The 20,633-nt window shown below is 38.7% G+C and overlaps 2 protein-coding genes across 12 annotated transcripts in view; both read left to right on the top strand.

Annotated features, from left to right (window-relative positions):
- The window catches only part of SLC9B2 (solute carrier family 9 member B2), a 60,005-nt gene extending 47,295 nt beyond the window's left edge, over nt 1-12,710 (top strand). For 2 of the 3 annotated variants that reach the window (XM_024245589.3, XM_054553305.1), the window contains exons 11-13: nt 475-611; nt 2,761-2,984; nt 8,939-12,710. In XM_024245589.3, the coding sequence (XP_024101357.1) occupies nt 475-611; nt 2,761-2,982 (359 nt within the window). In that variant the 3' untranslated portion in view covers nt 2,983-2,984; nt 8,939-12,710. 3 annotated transcript variants of the gene reach the window in all.
- The window catches only part of SLC9B1 (solute carrier family 9 member B1), a 133,786-nt gene continuing 122,754 nt past the window's right edge, over nt 9,602-20,633 (top strand). For 6 of the 9 annotated variants that reach the window (XR_008524227.2, XM_054553520.2, XM_063723832.1 and 3 more), the window contains exon 1: nt 9,602-9,729. The gene's annotated coding sequence lies outside the window, so the exon portion shown is untranslated. Of the gene's footprint in view, nt 9,730-14,397; nt 14,463-20,633 lie in introns of all 9 variants that reach the window. The other 3 variants (XM_063723833.1, XM_054553516.2, XM_054553518.1) reach the window with 2 other exon arrangements.

Here is a 20,633-nt window from a genome sequence, read left to right as displayed (position 1 = left end):
CTTAGTTTGTTTATACCTCGTTTACTGTATAGTCTATGAATTGGTTGTTTATGTGTCTTTCTCTGACTTTGAGGCAAAGTCTATACATTATACATTTATGTGTATGCAGTACTTAGTTTAAAGCTTATTACTTATCATTTAATCATATCATTTAATAAATTCTTCTTACACACATGAACAAGCATGGTTCTTGCTATAAAGCATAAGACATATATAACATTCAAATCTCTACATAAGAATTCAAATATGCTTAATTTCTGGTTTTAATCTAGGGAAACACCTTATTTTAAACAAATAGGCTGATTGATCCTTAATATTGATTGTTTTTATATATTCTTCCTAAACATTTTTGTATTTGTAATTTTTAATGCTTTAAAAATTATTTCTATTGATGGTTATTTTGAATTAGTAACTATGAGATGCAGTTTCTCTCCTAGTATTTTATTATTTCTAAAAATTGAATATTTCTTGCAGGCCTTTGTGTTGCCACCGTAGGCATTGCAGTATTGATACGAATTTTGACTACATTTCTGATGGTGTGTTTTGCTGGTTTTAACTTAAAAGAAAAGATATTTATTTCTTTTGCATGGCTTCCAAAGGCCACAGTTCAGGTATGATGGATAAGATGGCTTAGCATTTTAACTGCTATTTCTGCATGACACCTTGAAATATTGAATAAGAGGGCTTGTTTAAATTTAGTGAAAATAAATAATTGAAGTGAATTTATGAAAAGAGTTTATTCTAATCTATTCTTTAAAACCTATATTTTTGGTATATTCATTCCTTAAATGTGATAGCTCATTAAATTTCCTTAGATCACCAGGGTACAAGTAAAAATCTAGTAAATCCCTATTCTACTAGAAAGCAGTAGTAACAGGAGAGAAGAGTTTGAATTTCATCAGTCAGCACTCTCTAAGTCACCCAAGGAAAAAGTTGTTAACTCTTTTCATGTTAATAGCTTCCAAGAAGAGAGTAAAATAGAAATAACATGGTTCCCTTAATGTTTAGAGATATTTTAATGTTAATATGATTAATGATCAGTTGAGCTTGACCAGAGTCTTTGTACGTAATGGAGAAAAGATTTATTGAAAAACAACTCAGAAAGCACTTTATTGATTTCCTAGATTATTAGTTGGTATTAATTATTCAAAACTCACTGAACTTCCTGGCAAATGTCTCAATCACTTAACCGAAAATTTGTGCATTCTAATAAACATGTGATAAATAAAGCTATTATAGATAGGTGCTTGAATTTGTTGACCATGCATTTGTTAGAATACCTATGATTGCTAATTAAGTTAGAACTGTATAGATTATGATTTGTTGCAAATGTGATGTATCTTTGGTTGTATATTTTCAGACTAATTACATCAAACAACATTTAACTGTTTTGTCCCAGATATTTTATAATTAAATATTCAAATTTCTGTTATTAAGAAATTAAAATCAAGTGATTTTCATTTAGGAGGCTTTGGGGGATGTGTATGCTCAGCAGTTATATTCCAGATTTCAATTATGCTCTTTGCATTTGGGCATTACTCCAGAATTCCCCTCACCCCTATCAGACTTTCAAAAATGTCTAAAACATAATGGCTGAGAGTTCTATAAAAAAATCTCTAGACAGCAATGTGATCAGCCAAACTCCAGTTCTATTATAGAAGGGAAACGGGTCATTCATGTTTTTGTGAGCAACTAGTAGTTTCTGCCATTGTTTCTGATGCACATTTTTCTTTTTCATTGTCTTAGAGGCCTACATTGTTCTCTGTGGAATAAGGGATAACCAGATTAATTAATACATTTTTCCCATCTGCACTGATAATATTGCATTTTGCCTCTAAAAGAAACCGAGAATTTTCATAATATTTTCCAACAGATACATTCCAAATAAAACATTTCACCAAATTCTGTGGCAAGGAGTTGACCAAATACCTAATAAGATCAACTTCAAGTTGTCAAGGGGTCCACTATTTTCATGTTTCATGATGTTTGACAATGAGTTTAAGCTCTAAAGTAATATATATTTATTTAAAATTTAACAGTTTTCAGTAGATATCACTGCATGTTTTTCATCTTATTTTTTAGTTCCAAATTCCTAAAGATAAAAGGAGATGACCAGTAATTTTCATCTTTATTCAGGAAAAATTTAGTACGTAGAACTTTATGTTATATTTAATTAATATTGTGAGTCTGGATTTGCTCTGTGTTTTGAAATGTATTTTACTGATATTTATGTAACCCTACCTTACACAGATAGGTACAAATGAGTCATCAGTATGTTCCCATGCAAGGGCAGAGTTTTTAGATCATCAGAACCAGCTGGGCTGGGCACAGTGACTTACACCTGTAATCCCAGCACTTTGGGAGGCTAAGGAGGGAGGATCACTTGAGGCCAGGAGTTCAAGACCAGTCTGGGCAACACAGCGAGACCCTGTCTCTAAAAAAGTAAAAAAACAAAACAAAACCTGCAATACACTTTGAAAGAAGACTAAAACAACTTTCTTTTTTTTATCATTATTATACTTTAAGTTTTAGGGTACATGTGCACAAGGTGCAGGTTTGTTACATATGTATACATGTGCCATGTTGGTGTGCTGCACCCATTAACTCGTTATTTAGCATTAGGTATATCTCCTAATGCTTACAACTTTCTTAGTTGAGCAAAAGAACAAGCAATTTGCTTTTGCAAACAATAAAAAACTCACTTTTTTTTATATGTGCTTATCTTATCATGATTCCATTTTTACCCTTAAACTTTTATAGGCTGCAATAGGATCTGTGGCTTTGGACACAGCAAGGTCACATGGAGAGAAACAATTAGAAGACTATGGAATGGATGTGTTGACAGTGGCATTTTTGTCCATCCTCATCACAGCCCCAATTGGAAGTCTGCTTATTGGTTTACTGGGCCCCAGGCTTCTGCAGAAAGTTGAACATCAAAATAAAGATGAAGAAGTTCAAGGAGAGACTTCTGTGCAAGTTTAGAGGTGAAAAGAGAGACTGCTGAACAAAATGTTTAGAAAGCTGCTGCTTTTTTCAAGATGCATATTGAAATATGTAATGTTTAAGCTTAAAATGTAATAGAACCAAAAGCTGTTTCTTTAAACAGCATTTTTAGCCCTTGCTCTTTCCATGTGGGTGGTAATGATCTATATCACCAACCTTAATCTCTCTACCTTTTTTTTTCAAACACCCCTTCATCATCCATCTTAATTTGCATAAGGACATATCTACTTTAATGGGAAAGACCAGCTTCGGTATCCTCCTCAGCTAGGATTTCTCTAACTTAACTTTCACGGTTTCCTGATTCATATTTGCCCAGGCTCTGATGCCTTGAATTGGTTTTGGCTCCTCTTTTTCGGTTTTGTTTTTGTTGTTAAACATCATAATGCAGTCTCTCATTAATTTTTACCCTCATTTTCCCTGATAATCTGCCTCTTCTCCATTTCTACTTCCCTTACTGCCTTTCTTTGAATTACTGTAACTGATTGGTCCCACCAAAATTCTAAAGTACATGAAGTATCTTCATTGGTTCATCCTCTTGCCCCCTCCAGATGTCAAAAAACTTTATCCTGCCCCCTAGCTGACCACCCAGGCTCCTTTATTTCAGTGGCCCATGTGCGTCTACCTTCCCCTAAGGAGTGCCCTAATCCAGCCCTTTTTTTATTTGTTTCTTATGACCCATATCTTTAGGCACTTTCCATTTCTAAGTGGGAGATAGATAAGTTTCAAATCTATGCCAGTCTTATGAATATTACATTAGGGTAATGTGCTATAATGAAGAAATAAAAAATACAGTGCTTAAAAGAAAATAGAATTCTATTTCTGTCTAATGAAACTGGCTGGTTGGTTAATACTAACAGGGTTACTCTGCTCATGAGGTCTGCTCAGAGTCCCATGTCTTTCTGTCCTGAAGCTCTGCCATGCCCTAGCTTAGGACATGGCTTAACCTATTTATGCCAGAGGTTGCAAAAATTTTTTGTGAAAAATCAGACCTTGGCGATGACCTTGAGCAGTAGGATATAAATAACTCCCACAGGCTTAGAGTTCTAATAATGGAACACTAGGCATAAATGGGTTAAAAATGGATCTCTACCATATCTCCATTCTATCTCTCAAGGAAAATGCAAGTATAGCAATTTATTTTTGAGGAAGTGATGTGGAAGTTAGACACATCTCTTTTCCTACATTTATTGGTAATGATCATATCCGGCTGTGAGGCAGCTAAGTGTTGTCTCTAGCTAAGCATTCATACTCCTAGGAGGAACAGAACATCAGATTTTCGGGGCCAGAGCTTCCACTGTGTTGGATGTTACCATCATTCAGTAGCATATTCTTACATGCAAACAAAAGCTTTTGAAAGACATTGCCTTAAACCAAAAGAGTGACTTCTATGGCAGGAATTTCAGAAATTGTGACTTGCCAGCAGAGAAAATATTAGAAGAAAGACTTACCTGCATAGGTCATATTTTATCCTACTTTGTAACAGCCCATCTCTGTTTTTGTGTATCACTCATAAGTTCCTCTTTACGCTAGGTCATCTTCTGTGTAGTTACTGAAATAATCACATTCACATACAGTTTACAGTTTTTATCATGTTATCTGTGTACCTGAAGTGTTTATTATATACTTGTCATATCCTATCTAAACTCCTTGACCTAGAATTCAAAGTTCATTTTAATCTTGAAGTAGATATTAAATATGTATTAGATGAATGAATTATGAATATCCTAATCCCACTAAGCTGATCTGCATAAATAAAGCCTGTCCATTCCTCTCTTCATTAGACTTCTGTTCGAGCCCTATCCACCATGGCTTTCACCTCTATTCAAAACTAGTTTAATATTCACTTCTTCTAAATAGCCTTCAATTTTATGTCCACTTCACTTTGGTATTCCTTTAATGTTTATGCTCTTGATTTGGACTTGATTAATTTATACCAAAGTTCAGATAAATGTTTTGAACTGAACTTCATTGGTTAGGTGCACTTTGCTGGGGGCACCATAAACTTAATGATCTGGTCCTCTATTTTTGCAGGCTCTAAAAGTAGATGCATCCAAAAAATACTTACTGAAAGCTTTTGAGATCCAGGCTCATCATCGAGAATAATATTGTCCCTGTCATTAAGGATTTAACAGTCCAATAGAGACGACAGACAATTAAACAAGACATTGCAAAACAATATGATAAATGCTATTATGCAGGAACTACAGGGCTGCTAGGGAGCTCATGGCAGGAGCACTCAATCAATCCAAGGGTGGTGGAGTTTAGGCACAGCTTCCCAGAGAAAGTAGGGCATTGGCTGAGGGAAGATTAGGACTTAGCCAGCAAAAGGGATGTGAGACCAAAAAGTGTTACATTTCATGCTGTTTCCCAGGTCATCGGTGGCATTTTCTCCAAGTAACAGGCTTGGAATATTTATTAACTAATACAGTTAGTATAACTAAATCAGAATGCTATTGAATATGTTTAGGGCCCCTAGGAAAATTAGAAATGGAAGTCCACAGAGTATAGAAATGATTGAAGGGCACCTGAAGCCACTGCCAATACCTGTTTCATTTTGCAGGTCGTGTAGCAAACTCTTTTCTACCTCTAAGAGGATAGCCGCCACCTAAATCTCTGTGACTGCCCAGTGCTGGCTTTTTGACTTCCTCTATTGGATCTCTGAAATTTGTGCCTATTCCTGGAAGCTCTTTGTAGGAATTTATTAATTGTTATAAGACTATGTTGCTGTTATATATCATGGAGATGGTGAGGTCAAGAATGACAGAGGCTGACCATTCAGCAGGGCTCACCATGTGAAGGCCGGGGTTTGTCACCACATTGAAAGCCACATCTCTTGACTTGGTTGGTGAACTTAGGGTTAACCTGATAGAGTACTGACCAACCCAACCTATCCCCACTTAAACCACAGATAGAAACAATTACTCTAACTTATACATACTTATTACTCTAACTTATACATACTTATGTCAGAGCACATGTAACACTTTTTTTCAGTTTATTTACATGTTTGTCTCTTATTAAATCAGCTCCCTATGGGTAGGAACCTTGTCTTAATTATCCTTGAATCCTCAGCATTTTTCACAGGGCATGGAACACAGTAGAAATTTAATAAACATTTACTGACTAAATCTGAGAGGAAGAGGATCCTCTCTCAATATCAGAAAACTACTTGCCACATGACAGTTCGGATCTTAGTCTGCTTAGTCTATCTTAGTCAGCTTGGGCTGCTATAACAAAATACCATACACTGGGTGGCTTACACAACAGAAACTTACTTCTATTAAAGGTTGGAAGTTCGAGATCAGGATGCCAGCATTGTTGGGCTCTGGTGAAGTCTCTCTCCCTGGCTCGCCAATGGCCACCTTCTCACCTTCTCACTCATGTGTCATCACATGATGCCGAGAGAGAGCAAACAAGCTCTCTGGTGTCTCTTCTTATAAGGGTGCTCTAATCACAGCATGAGGGCCCTACCCTCATGACCTCATCCAAATCTAATTGCCTTCCCAAATCCTCATATCCAAATACATCACATTGGAAGTTAGGGCTTCAACATATGAATTTGTGGGGAAGGACATAATTCAGTCCCTGAAAGAAGTGTCATATTTCCAAGGACAGTATTTTTCTCTCTGGTATTAACTCCCAATCACCTTGATTGACCTTGTTGTCCTCAAAATTTCCTCAGGTATACATTTGCAAATGATCTCATCCACTACATTCTTTAAAAATAGTATTTTTTTTGTGATTATAAAATAACACACTTTCATTGGAGAAAATTTAGAACACAGAAAAATACAAACAAGAAAACTGAAACTAATATAAACATGTATTTTATTTTTCTTTAAAATTGTACTGCAGTTTTGGGGGATGTATTATTTTCAGAAAGATACATCATCAACTGAATTTGTTGGGTAAAAGGCAAAATAAATATTTCATATTTGACTTTTATGATGCTATGTAGATTGAAGAATTTTGTTGTATATAATGAATGCTAAGCCTTCATGTTTATATTCAGATACTCATTTTGCAATGAATAAAACAGACAAATCCCTGCCTTCATGGAGCTCGTTTTAAAATCCATTTACTCCCTAACTCAGAATATATTATAACATGCCTACTGTGTGCCAGGTCTTGTGCTAGATACTAGGTAATACAGTGATGAACAAGATATTCAAGGGCTTGGTTTTCAATAGAACTTGATTCTAGTGGAAAATTGACAATGTGAGGAATACAAATATGAATAAGACATGATACTTGCCTTTAAGAACCTTAGAAGGAAATAAGATATGTACAAATAGCTATAATCCAAGTGAATAATTCAAAAGTGTTTTTAGTGTAGAAATTGAGGAAATCTTAGAGGAGCTGATACTTGAACAAGACCTTCAAGAATGGAGAGGATCTGGATGGATGGGGTAATATTAGGGAGTAAGGTGAAGATGGGAACAACTAGTGTGGGAGGCTGGCATATTAGCAAAGTTTTGAAAACAGTAAAGCCTGGAGCATAGAAAGTGATTGGCACTTGAGACTGATGAAGAGAATTAGAGATAAGACTAGAAAAGAAAGTTGGCACTGAAATCATACTAAATAGATCATTGGCCAAATATTTATTTTTATTGAAGTACTTTCAGAAGTATGAAACTATTTATGTAGAAAGTTTTAAAACTTTTTTTATCATGTCAAATATAGTTTTAAAAAATTGCTCTCAGTTAAGATTCTCCTTATTCCTCAAAAGCTTTTGCTTTCCGTGACCTTGTTGCAAATATAATCAATTTACTTATTTTTAAAACACTTAATTTTTATAAGAAAGGTTATCAGATGATTGTTTAAATGTTTTTTATTAGTAAATTTTCATTATATTGTCTCCCAAAGAACCACTGTATTTTTTTAATGTCTCAGAACATTATATTTTTATATGAATCATTTATGTACCTCTCTGTAACAAGTGGGAATTGCTTCATGGCATTTGGGGAGTATGTAATATTATATTTATAGTTTACTGACTCAAATCCAGCCTGAGCCCTCTGGCCTGGTGAGAATTCCAAAACTCCATTTGTTGATGTGCCCTCCCATCTTCCTTACATGGACCCTAAAGCACTTACCTCTCCAGGAGCCCATTCCTTCTAGAGCATAAGAGTAGTGCCTTGAAGGCAAACAGACTCCTAGCAAAGGTCTTCCTTCCCAGCTTTACCATTTGTCCCAACTCCCATTATCTTTAGGGATCTACCTGCTTTTCCTGTGAGTACAAAACATTTCCTTTTCATGAGTACAAAACATTCCCTTAACCCTATAATCATGACACCCTGTCTACTCTCCTGAAATGAGGAAGAAAAATAAATCCTTGCTGAGATGTCTATAACACGTTGAAGGAGGGAGGGTGTTAAAAACAATAAAAAGGGCAGGGCTGTGGTGGCTCACGCTTGTAATCCCAGTACTGTGGGAAGCCAAGGCGGGCAGATCACTTAAGTCCAGGAATTCAAGTCCTCCTGGGCAACATGTGAAACTCCTCTCTACTAAAAATACAAAAATTAGCCGGGGGTGGTGGCGCCCGCCTGTAGTCCCAGCTACTCAGGAGGCAGGAGGATCACTTGAACCAAGGAGGCGGAGGCTGCAGGGAGCCTAGATCGCACTGCACTCCAGCCTGGGTAATAGAGTGAGACCCTGTCTCAACAACGACAACAAAACCAATAAAAAGATAATTTCGTATTTAAGTTACCCAAGAAGGAACGGTAATTTGAATCAGATCTTAGATGATGACTAAGAAAAAGAACACTGCGGTAGAGGAATTAACTTTAGAAAACGCACTGAGGCAAAAAGGAATACAGTGTTCAAGAGTAAACATTGTTTTGAGTGTCAGGAGAAACATTAGATAGGAAAGGGCAGTTTGTCTTTCTAAGAAGTTTACACTTTCTCCAATAACAGTTGTTTTTGTCTTTTATAGGAAGCGTGGATTCTATTACTGGAAACTTTGGGACTGAAAGGCCAAAGCTTCTGGGCCCACCATCAACGCAGCTCCGCTTTCATTTCTTTCACATACAACTTTCCACATAAGATTTCATGCGGAAAAAAAAAAAAAAGGTTTTATACTGATAACAGTATATTAAGTGTTTACTTTGTACACAGCGTCTTTGTTCCAGACACTTGCCATGTCTCATTTATTCTCACACCACCACCACAGCGTCCTTTACAGATGAGAAGACAACCTCAGGGAGACGATGTATTTGCCTAGGTCCCATAGCTAGCAAGTGACAGCGCTGCAGTTTAAGCTCAGGCTGTCTTGGGGAGAGACCGTGCTCCTTTACCATTGCACTTTAAGCTGACTTTAGGGGAAACACAATCTGAGTTTTGACAAGTTTACTTCTGGCACATGCAGTCCCGAGCACTGCTTTTTGGCTAAAATGCCCAGTGATGTCAACTCTGTCCCTGGATTTCTACAACCCGATGAGTCAATATTCAGAAGAGACGTCGAAAGGAAAGGGTTCAATAGACAGAAAACACACCAGACAGTCCCAGAAGCCCCAGAACCCTCAGAACCCTCCCTCTGCCGGCGCGGACGGCCAAGACGTCACTTAAACGCGCTGCCGCCTCCTCGCCCCGTCCCGCCCCTGCGCGGAAGTCTATCCGGTCTTTCGCGTCATCACCCTGCCCACCTGGGTGGCGCGTGGCTTACGCAACGGTTACTGGGCTCCTGGGCCGCTCCCGGGCCAGCGAGGGCTGCGAAAGAAGTTGTAGGTACGGCCCATTTTTCTTAACTCCGCCCTTCCAAGCCCTTTGGCGCTAGTCCCGGGTCTCCCGCGATCGTTTCCTTGCGGTAGGCCCCAGGAGGGCCTTTCCTCCCCCTCAGTTCAATGAGATTCTTGGGCTCCTCTACCAGACGCTAACGAAACAGCCACAGACATTGTCTCTCCTCTCCGTGACTCCTTTCCTTACTCTGTCATCCCACATCTCTCTTGTTTCTTCTGTCTTCCTCCTGTTTTTCTTATTTTACAAATACTCGCCAGTAAGAAGATCTGTCAGTCAAGATTGACTGCAAAATTAATTTTATTAAGCGTGTACTATTTTACAAATGGTGGATCCCTGCAAATAAACTTTCACATACATGCTTCTGCGATTGGAGATTCTGGGATTGGTTGCCGATCCTGAGAAAGCTCTCTTCCCCCAACCCACCCACCTCCACGCCCCTTAATCCTGTTTACTCCTCTTGGCTTTAACCCAGGGGACAAGCACTTCCAGCAGTCCCCAACCTTTTTGGCACCAGGGACCAGTTTCATGGAAGACAGTTTGGGGTTGGGGGCAGGATGGGATGAAACTCTTCTATCTCAGATCATCAGGCATTAGATTCTCATGAGAAGGCGCAATTTAGATCCCTCACATGCGCAGTTCATAATCAGGTCTGTGCTCCTATGAGAATCTAATGCCTTTGCTGATCTGACAGGAGGTGGAGCTCAGGCATAATCCTCTAGCCCCGCTCACCTGCTGTGTGGCCTGTTCCTAATAGGTCACAAACCTGTACCTGTCTGCTGCCCAGGGGTTGGGGATCCCTGCTTTAGACCAGTGCTTTTGAAGGAAGAAGGACAGTTGCACACATACTGTGTCTGTCACATCAATCAGTAGTGTTACAAGAGCTCTTCAAGGGACCATACCAGGTCCCTCACTCCCCTCTATGGGTGTCCTAGAGCCTATGAAATAACAGATTTGGTGATGCGGGGAGACAATTGGCCCAGGTGGCACTGAGGGAGGCCACACCCCACTCTCTGATTTTCCTTAGAGATAAATATAATTATGTGTGCAACAGAAGCATGAAAAATGACACTTATTATTGTCACCCCTAGAGAATTCCTGCCCCAAATATTTTAGTCACTGTGTGCCTATGAAAAGGGCATTCATAGGTATTGTCCTCTGTGAGTACCAGCATTTTTTTTAACTTACTTTTTAAAATTCTACACAGATTTAGTTAGTACAAGTTCAGTTTTATTGTGTGGATATATTGCACAGTGGTGAAGTCTGGGCTTTTAGAGTACCAGAATTTATACTGCTGTTTTTCAGTTGCCTCGTGTCATAAGGTCCTGCCAATTACTAGACAAAAGGAAATAGGTGGGTGCTGTAATTGTAATATATAAAGTATCGTTTTTATAGTACTTCTCATTTTGTACTTATTTTCATACTCATCGTGTTTAAACACTTCTGTTGGTTAACCAAATCCCATGTTGCTGTGGTGTTTACTAAACACGGAGATTGAATGGTACCTGGAACATAGTGTAATATACGTTCAATAAATATTTTTTGAGGGAATGAATGGATGAGCTTCTGAAGAAGCCATACATTAGCCACTTTTGTTTTTCCTGGACCCAGAGCTTAGTCTAGCAGTAGTAAACTCACCAGTGTGAGTTAAGTAGAGAAGTCAAGTGACTTGCTTAGGGAAAGGCATTCATTAACTGTTTTTGGAAGAATCTCCTACTTTGTCAGGCATTGTTTTAGGCATTGTGAATACAATGGTAAGAAAGACTAGCAAGATCGCTGTTCTTAGGAAGTTTAAATTCTAGTGAGTGGAAGATAGAAAATAGGTAAACTATATGAGCAAGGAATTTTGGATAATAGTAAGCACAGTGAAGAAGTAAAACAGTGTGAAGGTCTTCCTTAAGACTGGGGAAGGGGTTAGTTTAGATTGATTGCTTAGTGATATTTTTAAAAACCAACCATGGAAATATTTGGGATCAGTGCACTACAGGTAAAGGCAACTCCAATTGCAAAAGCCCTAAGGAAGGAAAGAACTTGGCTCCTTCAAGGAACATCATAAAGACCACTGAAGCTAAATGTAGAGAAAGTGGTACAGGTTGAGCTTGGAGGGATAGGTGGGGGCCAAATCATGTAAGGCTTTGAATAGGCCATGGAAATCTACCCATGGAATAAGTTTGGAATTTATTTAAAGTGTAAAGAGAAACCAGTAGTGAGTTTGGAGCGAGTGATAGGATCTGATTTACATTGTAAAAAGGTTTGTTCTGCCTATTATGTGATGACTGAATCATACGGGGTGGGGAGCAAGATCTATAGCAGAAGATAATTGCAGAAATCCAAAGAGGAATGACAAGTTTGGGATAAAATAGCAGAGAAGTAGAAGTGTATGAGCTCTATTTTGGGGGCAGAGCCTACAGATTTTGTGATGTTTTGAATATAGAGGTGATGAAAAAGGAGTCACCTCTAGCCCCTAAATTTTTGTCTTGAGCTTGTGTGGATGGTTGTGCCATTTACCAAATGGAAAAGACTAAGGAAGAAAAAGGAGCAGCCAGGGCGGTGGGAGGGGGGAGTTTTATTTTGCTTACCTTAATTTTTACATTCTTATTAGAAATCAAAGGTAAGTTGAGTCTTGAGCTCTGTGCAGAGTGCAAGGAACCAAAGATGCAAAGTTGGGAGTCACCAGCATATGGAAAACTACCTAGGGCAAGTGTGCTCACAGATAACATTGCAGTGACTAGTGTAAAGCAGAAGAAAAGAAGCAAACAAAGGAGATGGAAGAATAGCCAATGAAGTAGGAAGAAAATCTGAAGAGTGCGGCGACATAAGAGCCAAGACTGGCCAGGCATGGTGGCTCATGCCTGTAATTCCAGCACTTTGGGAGGCTAAGGTGGGTGGATCACCTGAGGACAGGAGTTCCAGACCAGCCTGACCAACATGGAGAAACCCCATCTCAATTAAAAAAAAAAAAAAAAAAAAAAGCCAAGACTACAAAACATGGCCAATAGTACTGAATCATGCTTAGAAGTCAAGTAAAATAAAGAGAACTGTGCACTGAGTTTTGGAAACATTAAGTAGTTATATGCCTTGACTAGTACAATAAAGAGAAAATGTGGTGTCAAGAAATTGACATAGTACTGCTGGCTGAGCAGAAATTGACGTAGTACTATAGACATCTCAAGATGTTTTACTATAAAAGAGAGCCAAGAAATGGAGGTAATAGAGGAATATGTATGGTCAAAGAAGGGTTCTTAAAGATAAGGATACTGAAGCATATTTAGACTGAGAATAATCCAATAGAGGGGGGTGGAAATGATGGTATAAGAGAGAGTATGTATATTTTAGGAGTGAAATCTTTGAGAAAATGAGAGGGTATGGAATCCAGGGAATATATAGAAGTATTGGCCTTAGGTAGGAACATGAACATATAAACATATAATTTCCTTTTTTTTTTTTTTTTTTTTGAGACAGAGTTTGGCTCTTGTTGCCCAGGCCACAGTGCAATGGCGCAATCTCAGCTCGCTGCAACCTCTGCCTCCCAGGTTCAAGCGATTCTCCTGCCTCAGCTTCCTGAGTAGCTGGGATTACAGGCATGCACCACTACACCACACCTGGCTAATTTTTTGTATTTTTAGTAGAGACAGGGTTTCACCATGGCGAGGCTGGTCTCGAACTCCTGACCTCAGGTGATTCGCCTGCCTCGGCCTCCCACAGTGCTGGGATTACAGGTGTAAGCCACCATGCCTGACCACATGAACGTATAATTTCTAGTAAGAAGAAAGACAGCAAGTATGGGTAGAGATGCAGATAGATGGGTAGATTCAGTGGTCAGAGGTGAGACCTTTCTGCCTGATATTGATAGTTTTTCTCAATGAAGATAAGGTATGATGCAAGATTAGTAAGGAGTGAGGAGGAATATTTGGGTAGGAGGTTTAAGGGGAGAAGTTAAGATACAAAATAGTCATTTGGAGGATGGAAAGCAATCAGAATAGTAGCACAGCTGGGCAAAGTTGAGTGGCCATTTGAGATTTGTGGCCCTGTGAGTAAGTGGCTGAGATACAGTGGAAAAAAAAGACAGTAGGAGCTAAGGAGATCAAGGAACTGAAAGACTAGAGTGTTGGGTGGGTAGACCACCTGGGTATTAGTGGTTGAATTAGTAGCTAAATTAGTATTTGAGCCCAGATATCTTGGCTTTCTAGGTCAATGGGTTACCATTTTACTGCGAAACAGTTCACAGCATTACTCTTTTGTGCCACCTACCTACCCTTCTGGTCAACATTAAAAAAAATTGTGGCCTGATTGTTTTTTTTTTTTTTTTTGGTTCATACATTCAAATTATAAACTGTCATAGGCTGGTACTTTTGTCTTGTCCCTTTGATACATTAATGTGTACTTATTCAATTTTTGGCTTGTTTTTCTTTGTGATTTTTAACCATTTCCATCAATATGTGTTTATTAAAGTACAAAAGTTTATCTCTTGGATGGTAAAGGGAAGATGAAGAATGAACTTTGAAAATCTTGTAGCCTTACAGAGCTGGGATAACCAGTCATAAGGAGACTTGATCTGCATTGACTTTAATAACAATAATAATAATACACATCATTTTGGATAACCTTTTACATTTTATGCTTTTATTTTCTCTTTATCTCATTTCATTCTTCTAACAGCCTTTTTCAGATGAGGAAATTGAGACTCAGAGAGGTTAAGGGTCTTGACCAAGGACATATACCTAGTAAGTGGCAGAATTATTAATCACATTGTTCTGACTCTAAGTCCCATATTTTCCACTATATCAGTTTGTCTCTTTGCTTTTTACACTCTATTGTATGCAAAGTGATATCAAAGAAAAAGTCGCTGGGTAGAAAGTATTGGCTGGTTGGTGGCCTCTTACAATGCAAAGAATATTTAGTATGTGTTTAAAATCCAATAATTGATGGTATAAAATATTTATCTACTATATACTATGTTAGGCAATTCAAATAACTCAGAAATGATTATGAAACTGTCTCTGGTTTAATTTAATAGGGAAATAGATGGGAACACAAGTCACTAAGAAGCATTTCTTGGACTTCTCTCACATCCTAAACGTGCTTCTACAATACTCAGAGGAGAATACAGTATCTATAATATAATGGGCTCTCAATGAATATTTGTCAGATTTAAAAATGATGACAGTTAAACAAGGATTAAAATAGTGGGGTGGATGCTGTGATAAGGGTTGGATGCCATGATAAGGATGCATGTTGAAGGTAGTGTCAGGAAATCTTCTGGAAGAAATGACTTCTATATTGATGAAGCGTTAGCTGGATTAAAAGCAAGCGTGTTGGTGTTGGAAGGCAGCGTACAGAATGCATAAAGTTTTGGAGATGTGAGACATGGCAAGTTTGAAGAACTAAAATTTAGTATGGCTAAAGTTTAGAGTGTCAAGTGATGAATGAGAAGGTAGGCAGGGTCAAGGTTAGAGCCTTATTCAAAGGACCCTATAAGCTGAATGTAAGGATTTTTAACATTTTTCTTCTTTGGGAAGTCATTGAAGAATATTAAGAAGGTAGTTGCCATAATCAAGCTTACATTTAAGAATATTGTTCTGCATTGTGAAAATTACATTGAGGAGGAACAAGACTGGACGTGGGGAAAAGTTGGAAAGCCATTACGGTGTTTAGGTGGGGAAATGCTTATGGCCTGGACTGGACTAGTGACAATTTATCTGGAAAGAAATGAATAAAATTTTAAAACATTCAGTAACTTGTCTTAACATGATTTAGTAATTCACTTGATTTTAGCAGATAAAGAAAAGCAGCGAGAAAGAATGACTTCTCAGTTTCTATTTTGAGCAACTAGGTCAATGGTGGCTTCATTCTCTGAGACAGGAAATTATCCAGAGAAGGAATAACTTTGGTGGGGAAAGATCTTGAGTCTGTGCATATACTAAGTTAAGATGCTTATAAGACAAGTAGAGATATTCAATAAGTAATTAGATATACTAAATAGAATCTTGAGAGCTTTTCTAGTTCAAATTCTTCAGCATATTAGTTAGAATTGTAGCCATAATAATAGAATAGATGTTGAGAAATGTATATAGAGTGAGAAGAGAATAGGGCATAGAGAAATTCTGAGGAAGCCCAATATTTAAAGGATGAATAGGGGAAAGAAACCATTAACAAAGACCAAGAAAGGACACCAGACAGGTAAGGATGGTAGAGCAAATAACAAAATGATGTGAGAATTCAAAAGGGGAAAAACACATCCAGTTTTTGTAGTGTGCATTGCAGGAAGCTTTATTTAGAATAATCAATGGATATTTACAAAGAGGTGCAGTGGGAAGATGTTCCAACCAAATAAAAGCATGGAGTGCAGTTAACAGTTTGACTGAAATGTAGGGTCAAAAGAAAGAACCAGAAAGAAAGCTGGTAAGACAGTTTGATTCCATGTATAGCAAACCTTGGATTCTGGGTAAGTTTTTGGTAGCTTTGTCTATAGTTGAGAAAAACCACTGTGTTTGGTGCTAAGAGAAAGACACGAATATAAAACATGCCTGGAATGGTTTATACTATGGTTTGACTGTTTATGTCTCTTCCAAAATTCATGTTGAAACTTAATCTCCAATGCAACAATATTAAGAGGTGGGGCCTTTAGGAAATGATTAGGTCATGAGGGATCTGCCCTCATGAATGTATTATGAAAGTCCTTACAAGAGGCCTGGGGACAGGTAGCTAGGACTTTTTTGCCTTTCCATCCCTTCCACCATGTGAGGACACAATGTTCATTCCCTTCAGAGAATACAGTGTTCAAGGCACCCTTTTGGAAGCAGAGACCTCACCAGACACTGAACCTGACTGAACCTTAATCTTGGATTTCCCAGCCTCCAGAATTGTGAGAAAATAGATTTCTGTTATTTATAAATTACTCAGTCTCAAGTATTTTGGGATAGCAGCAGGAATGGGCTAAGAAATTGTTACTAAGAAGTAGAGTGTTCCTATGACAAATACCTATTACTGTAAAAGCAGCTTTGCAGCTAGTAGTGAATAAAAGCCAGAACAGTTGTGAAGTGCCTCCTAGAAAATGTCTAGATTACCATGAACAGAGCATTAAGGGCAATTCTGATGAAGGTTCAGAAGACGAGGAGAGCTGTAGAAAGAGCCTCCATGTTCTTAGAGATTATCTAAGTTAATCATGATCAGAAGGCTGGTAGAAATGTGGAGAGTAAAGACCATTCTGATGAGTTCTTCAATGGAAATAAAGAATGTCTTACTAGAAACTGGAGGAAAGGGCATCCTTGTTATAAAGTAGCAAAGAACTTGGCTGAATTTCACCTGTGTCCTAATGCTTTGTGAAAGGCAGAACCTGTGAGCAATGAACTAGGATATTTAGGGGAAGAAATACCTAAACAAAATGCTGAGGGTGCTACATGCTTCTCTTGACTGTTTATGATAGTAGACAAAAAGAGAAAAATTAAATCAAGATGGAATTTATAATCAAAAAGGAAGCAGAACTTAAAGAATTGGAAATTTTTCAGCCTAACCAGGTTGTAAAGACTATAAAGGTGAGTTCAGGAGAGAATACCAAGAATATGGCCAAGTGAATGTTTGATAAGGAGATTACTATGGATGGAAGGAAGCCAGATTTTATTCATCAAGTCAGTGAAGGAGTGGCCCTGAAGGTATTTCAGAGATCTTTGAGGCTACCACTCTTATCACAAGCTCAGAGTGCCAGGGCCTTCAGGGCAGAACAGTTTCAAAGGAGGGGCCCAGGGTGTCCATGGGACCTCAGGGCTTGCTGCCTAGGGCCACGTCAACTTTCTGCTCCATACATGTGGCTCAGCATTCCTTAGCCACACCAGCTGTGGCTCAAGCAGGTCCAGGTGCAGTGTCAGAGAGTATAAACAGTAAACCTTGGTGGTGTCCATGTGGTGCTAAGTCTGTAGTTATGGCTGTCTCCGCATAGATTTCAAAGGAGGTCACAGAGAACCTTGAGGCCCAGGCACAGAACTGCCAGAGGTGTGAGATCAGCACAGAGAGTCACCACTAGGGCAGTGCCTACAAGACCTGTGGAGTCAGGGATACCGCAGAGAGCCCCCATAAGAGCAATGCCTAGTGGAGCTATGGGGGCAGAGCCACCCCCAAGACTATAGGCCACTAGAGATACCAGTGTGCAATTCCTGCCTGGGAGAGCCACCGGCATGTGATGCCAACATGTGAGAACTGGTGCATGGGCTGCTCCCACTAAAGCCATGCAGTCAAGGCTCCCAGGAGACGTGGGGGCTTAACCCCTTCCCCATTGTTTGCAGAAGGCAGGACATGGAGTCAAAGAAGATTATTCTCAAGCCTCAAGATTTAATGTTGTTTGCCTTGCTGGGTTTGGGTCTTACTTGGAACTTATTACCCCTTTCTCCTTTTCTATTTCCTCCCTTTTGAAAAGGGAATATCTTTCCTCTGTCTGTCCCACTATTGTATTTTAGAATGATATAACTTGCTTGATATCATAGGCTCACAGCTGGAGAGCAATTTGCCTCAGGATGAATCAAACCTTGAGTCTCACCCATATCTGATTTAGATGAGACCCTGGACTCTAGACTTTTGAGTTGGTATCGGAAACAGTTAAGACTTTTGGAGCTACTGGGATGGAACAAGTGTGTTTTATATGTGAGAAAGACATGAATTTGTTGAGGGGGAAGGGGCAAAATGTTATGGTTTGAATGTTTGTGTCCCTCCAATTTCAGGTTGAAACTTAATCCCCAATGCAACAGTATTAAGAGCTGGGGCCTTTAGGAGGTGACTAGCTCATGAGGGCTCTGCCCTCATAAATGGATTAATGCCCTTATAAAATAAGTGGAGGGAGTTAGCTAGCCCCTTTTTGCCCTTCTGTCTCTTCCAACATGTAAAGATACAGCATTTATTTCCTCCAGAAGACGCAGCATTCAAGGCACCATTTTGGAAGCAGAGATCTGAGCTTTTACCAGATGCCAAATCTGTCAGCACTTTGATCTTGGATTTTCCAGCCTCCAGAACTGTGACAAAATAAATTTTTGTCATTTATAAATTACCCAATCTTGAGTATTTTTTTAAAGCAACACAAATAGACTAAGACACTACTATGGTTTGAATGTTTGTCCCCTCCAAAACTCATGTTGATTGTAACAGTATCAAGAGGTGGGATCTTTAAGAGGTTATTAGGCCATGAGGGCTGTGCCCACATGGGTGAGGTTAATTTCGTTATAAAAGGACAACTTCTGCCACCCATTTGCATCCCTTACCCTTATACCTTCTGCCATGTGAGGAGGACATAGACTCCCTCCCCTCCAGAGAATGGAACAAGAAGGCCCTCACAAGATGCTGGTGCCTTGATCTTGAACTTCTCAGCCTCCAGAACTGTGAGAAAGAAATTTTTTTTCATTATAAATTATCCAATCTGTGGTATTCTGTTACAGCAGTACAAAATGACCTAAGACAGACACCGTGTCACTTTATTGTGGCAACAAGATCTAGGCACCCGAAAACAGTTTAAAATCAAGGTACTATCTGACTAATGAGATCAAATCCTAAATACTATTAGGAATTTTAACAATAACAGTCAATTTGAATTATAGTAGTAGAAGTTTAGCCCAGATTTGTATTGTCCTGATTAAATAATAATACTAGGTAGTCATTATCTTAAAAAAAATACTGATCTAGTTTGAATGCTTTTTATAAAGAGTATTCTGTTGTGCATGTAGGTCTCAAATTCATTTGTTCAGAAAGATGTATACTTTGGTTGTTTATAATTGTGTTAACCTTTTATCTAACCTCAAGAAGAGTTCTTTGTTTGAAAGGCAGCAATAGTTCCAAAGATTCCAAAGCAATACATACTCACAACTATTGATGCATATGTTTCACCTAACATTAATTGAATAAGTATGTGTTAAATGCCTACTACATGTCAGCAATGCATAGTAGATAAGAGAATAGACTATATTTAAACACACTGGAATTCAAAATCCCAGTTTTGCCACTCAATGGAAGGAAAAGAGCTGCAGTCTCATTTAGAATAATTTATACTGAATTCCATATACATTATGATTTTTAAAGGAAATTTCAGTTCTTATTTAGCCAATTATTAATGCTGTTGTCAAATTTAATTGGCATTCCTTTCTTTAGAGGAGAGAGGTGAGGAATTATTTAAAAGTATTTAGCTGGGCTACAAAGTAAATCATCTACATTTAGAAGAGTACAAGTTGGCCATAAAGTTTTGCTGAATGATCTGTGATATGTAGTCACTAGATGTCACTGTTGCACAACATTGCTCCAAAATCATAAACCCATACTATTGTGTATGGACACACCAAGGAAAGACAAGTTGTTTATATTAAGTGATACATATGCACATACATGGTATTTAAGAAATGAAGTTCCCAAGAAGTATGTATTGCTATTCTTTCAGCCTATTTCTTGGTATGCCCCTCAGATAATAGAATCATAGACTTAAAACTGTTATAGCCTGGCCAGGCGCAGTGGCTCACACCTGTAATGCGAGTACTTTGGGAGGCCAAGGTGGGCGGATCACGAGGTCAGGAGATCAAAGCCATCCTGGCTAACACGGTGAAACCCCGTCACTACTAAAAATACAAAAAATTAGCCAGCCATGGTGGCACACGCCTGGAGTCCCAGCTGCTCGGGAGGCTGAGGCAGGAGAATCGCTTGAACCCGGGAGGCGGAGGTTGCCGTGAGTCGAGATTGCGCCACTGTACTCCAGCCTGGGCTACAGAGCGAGACTCCGTCACAAAAAAAAAAAAAAAAACTGTTAAAGCCCTTAGATCATCTAAGATCCTCACTCCCTACGTCACTTTATAGGTTTGGAATCGAGCAGAGAGATGAAATGACAAGAAATTTACTCAATATGATGTATCAGGGTCAGGTGCGGTGTCTCA

Source organism: Pongo abelii, chromosome 3 (assembly GCF_028885655.2).
Source record: "Pongo abelii isolate AG06213 chromosome 3, NHGRI_mPonAbe1-v2.0_pri, whole genome shotgun sequence".
In the NCBI taxonomy this organism is placed as follows: domain Eukaryota; kingdom Metazoa; phylum Chordata; class Mammalia; order Primates; family Hominidae; genus Pongo; species Pongo abelii.
Note: the sequence above shows the minus strand (reverse complement) of the source record. Positions and strands in the feature narration are given on the sequence as shown.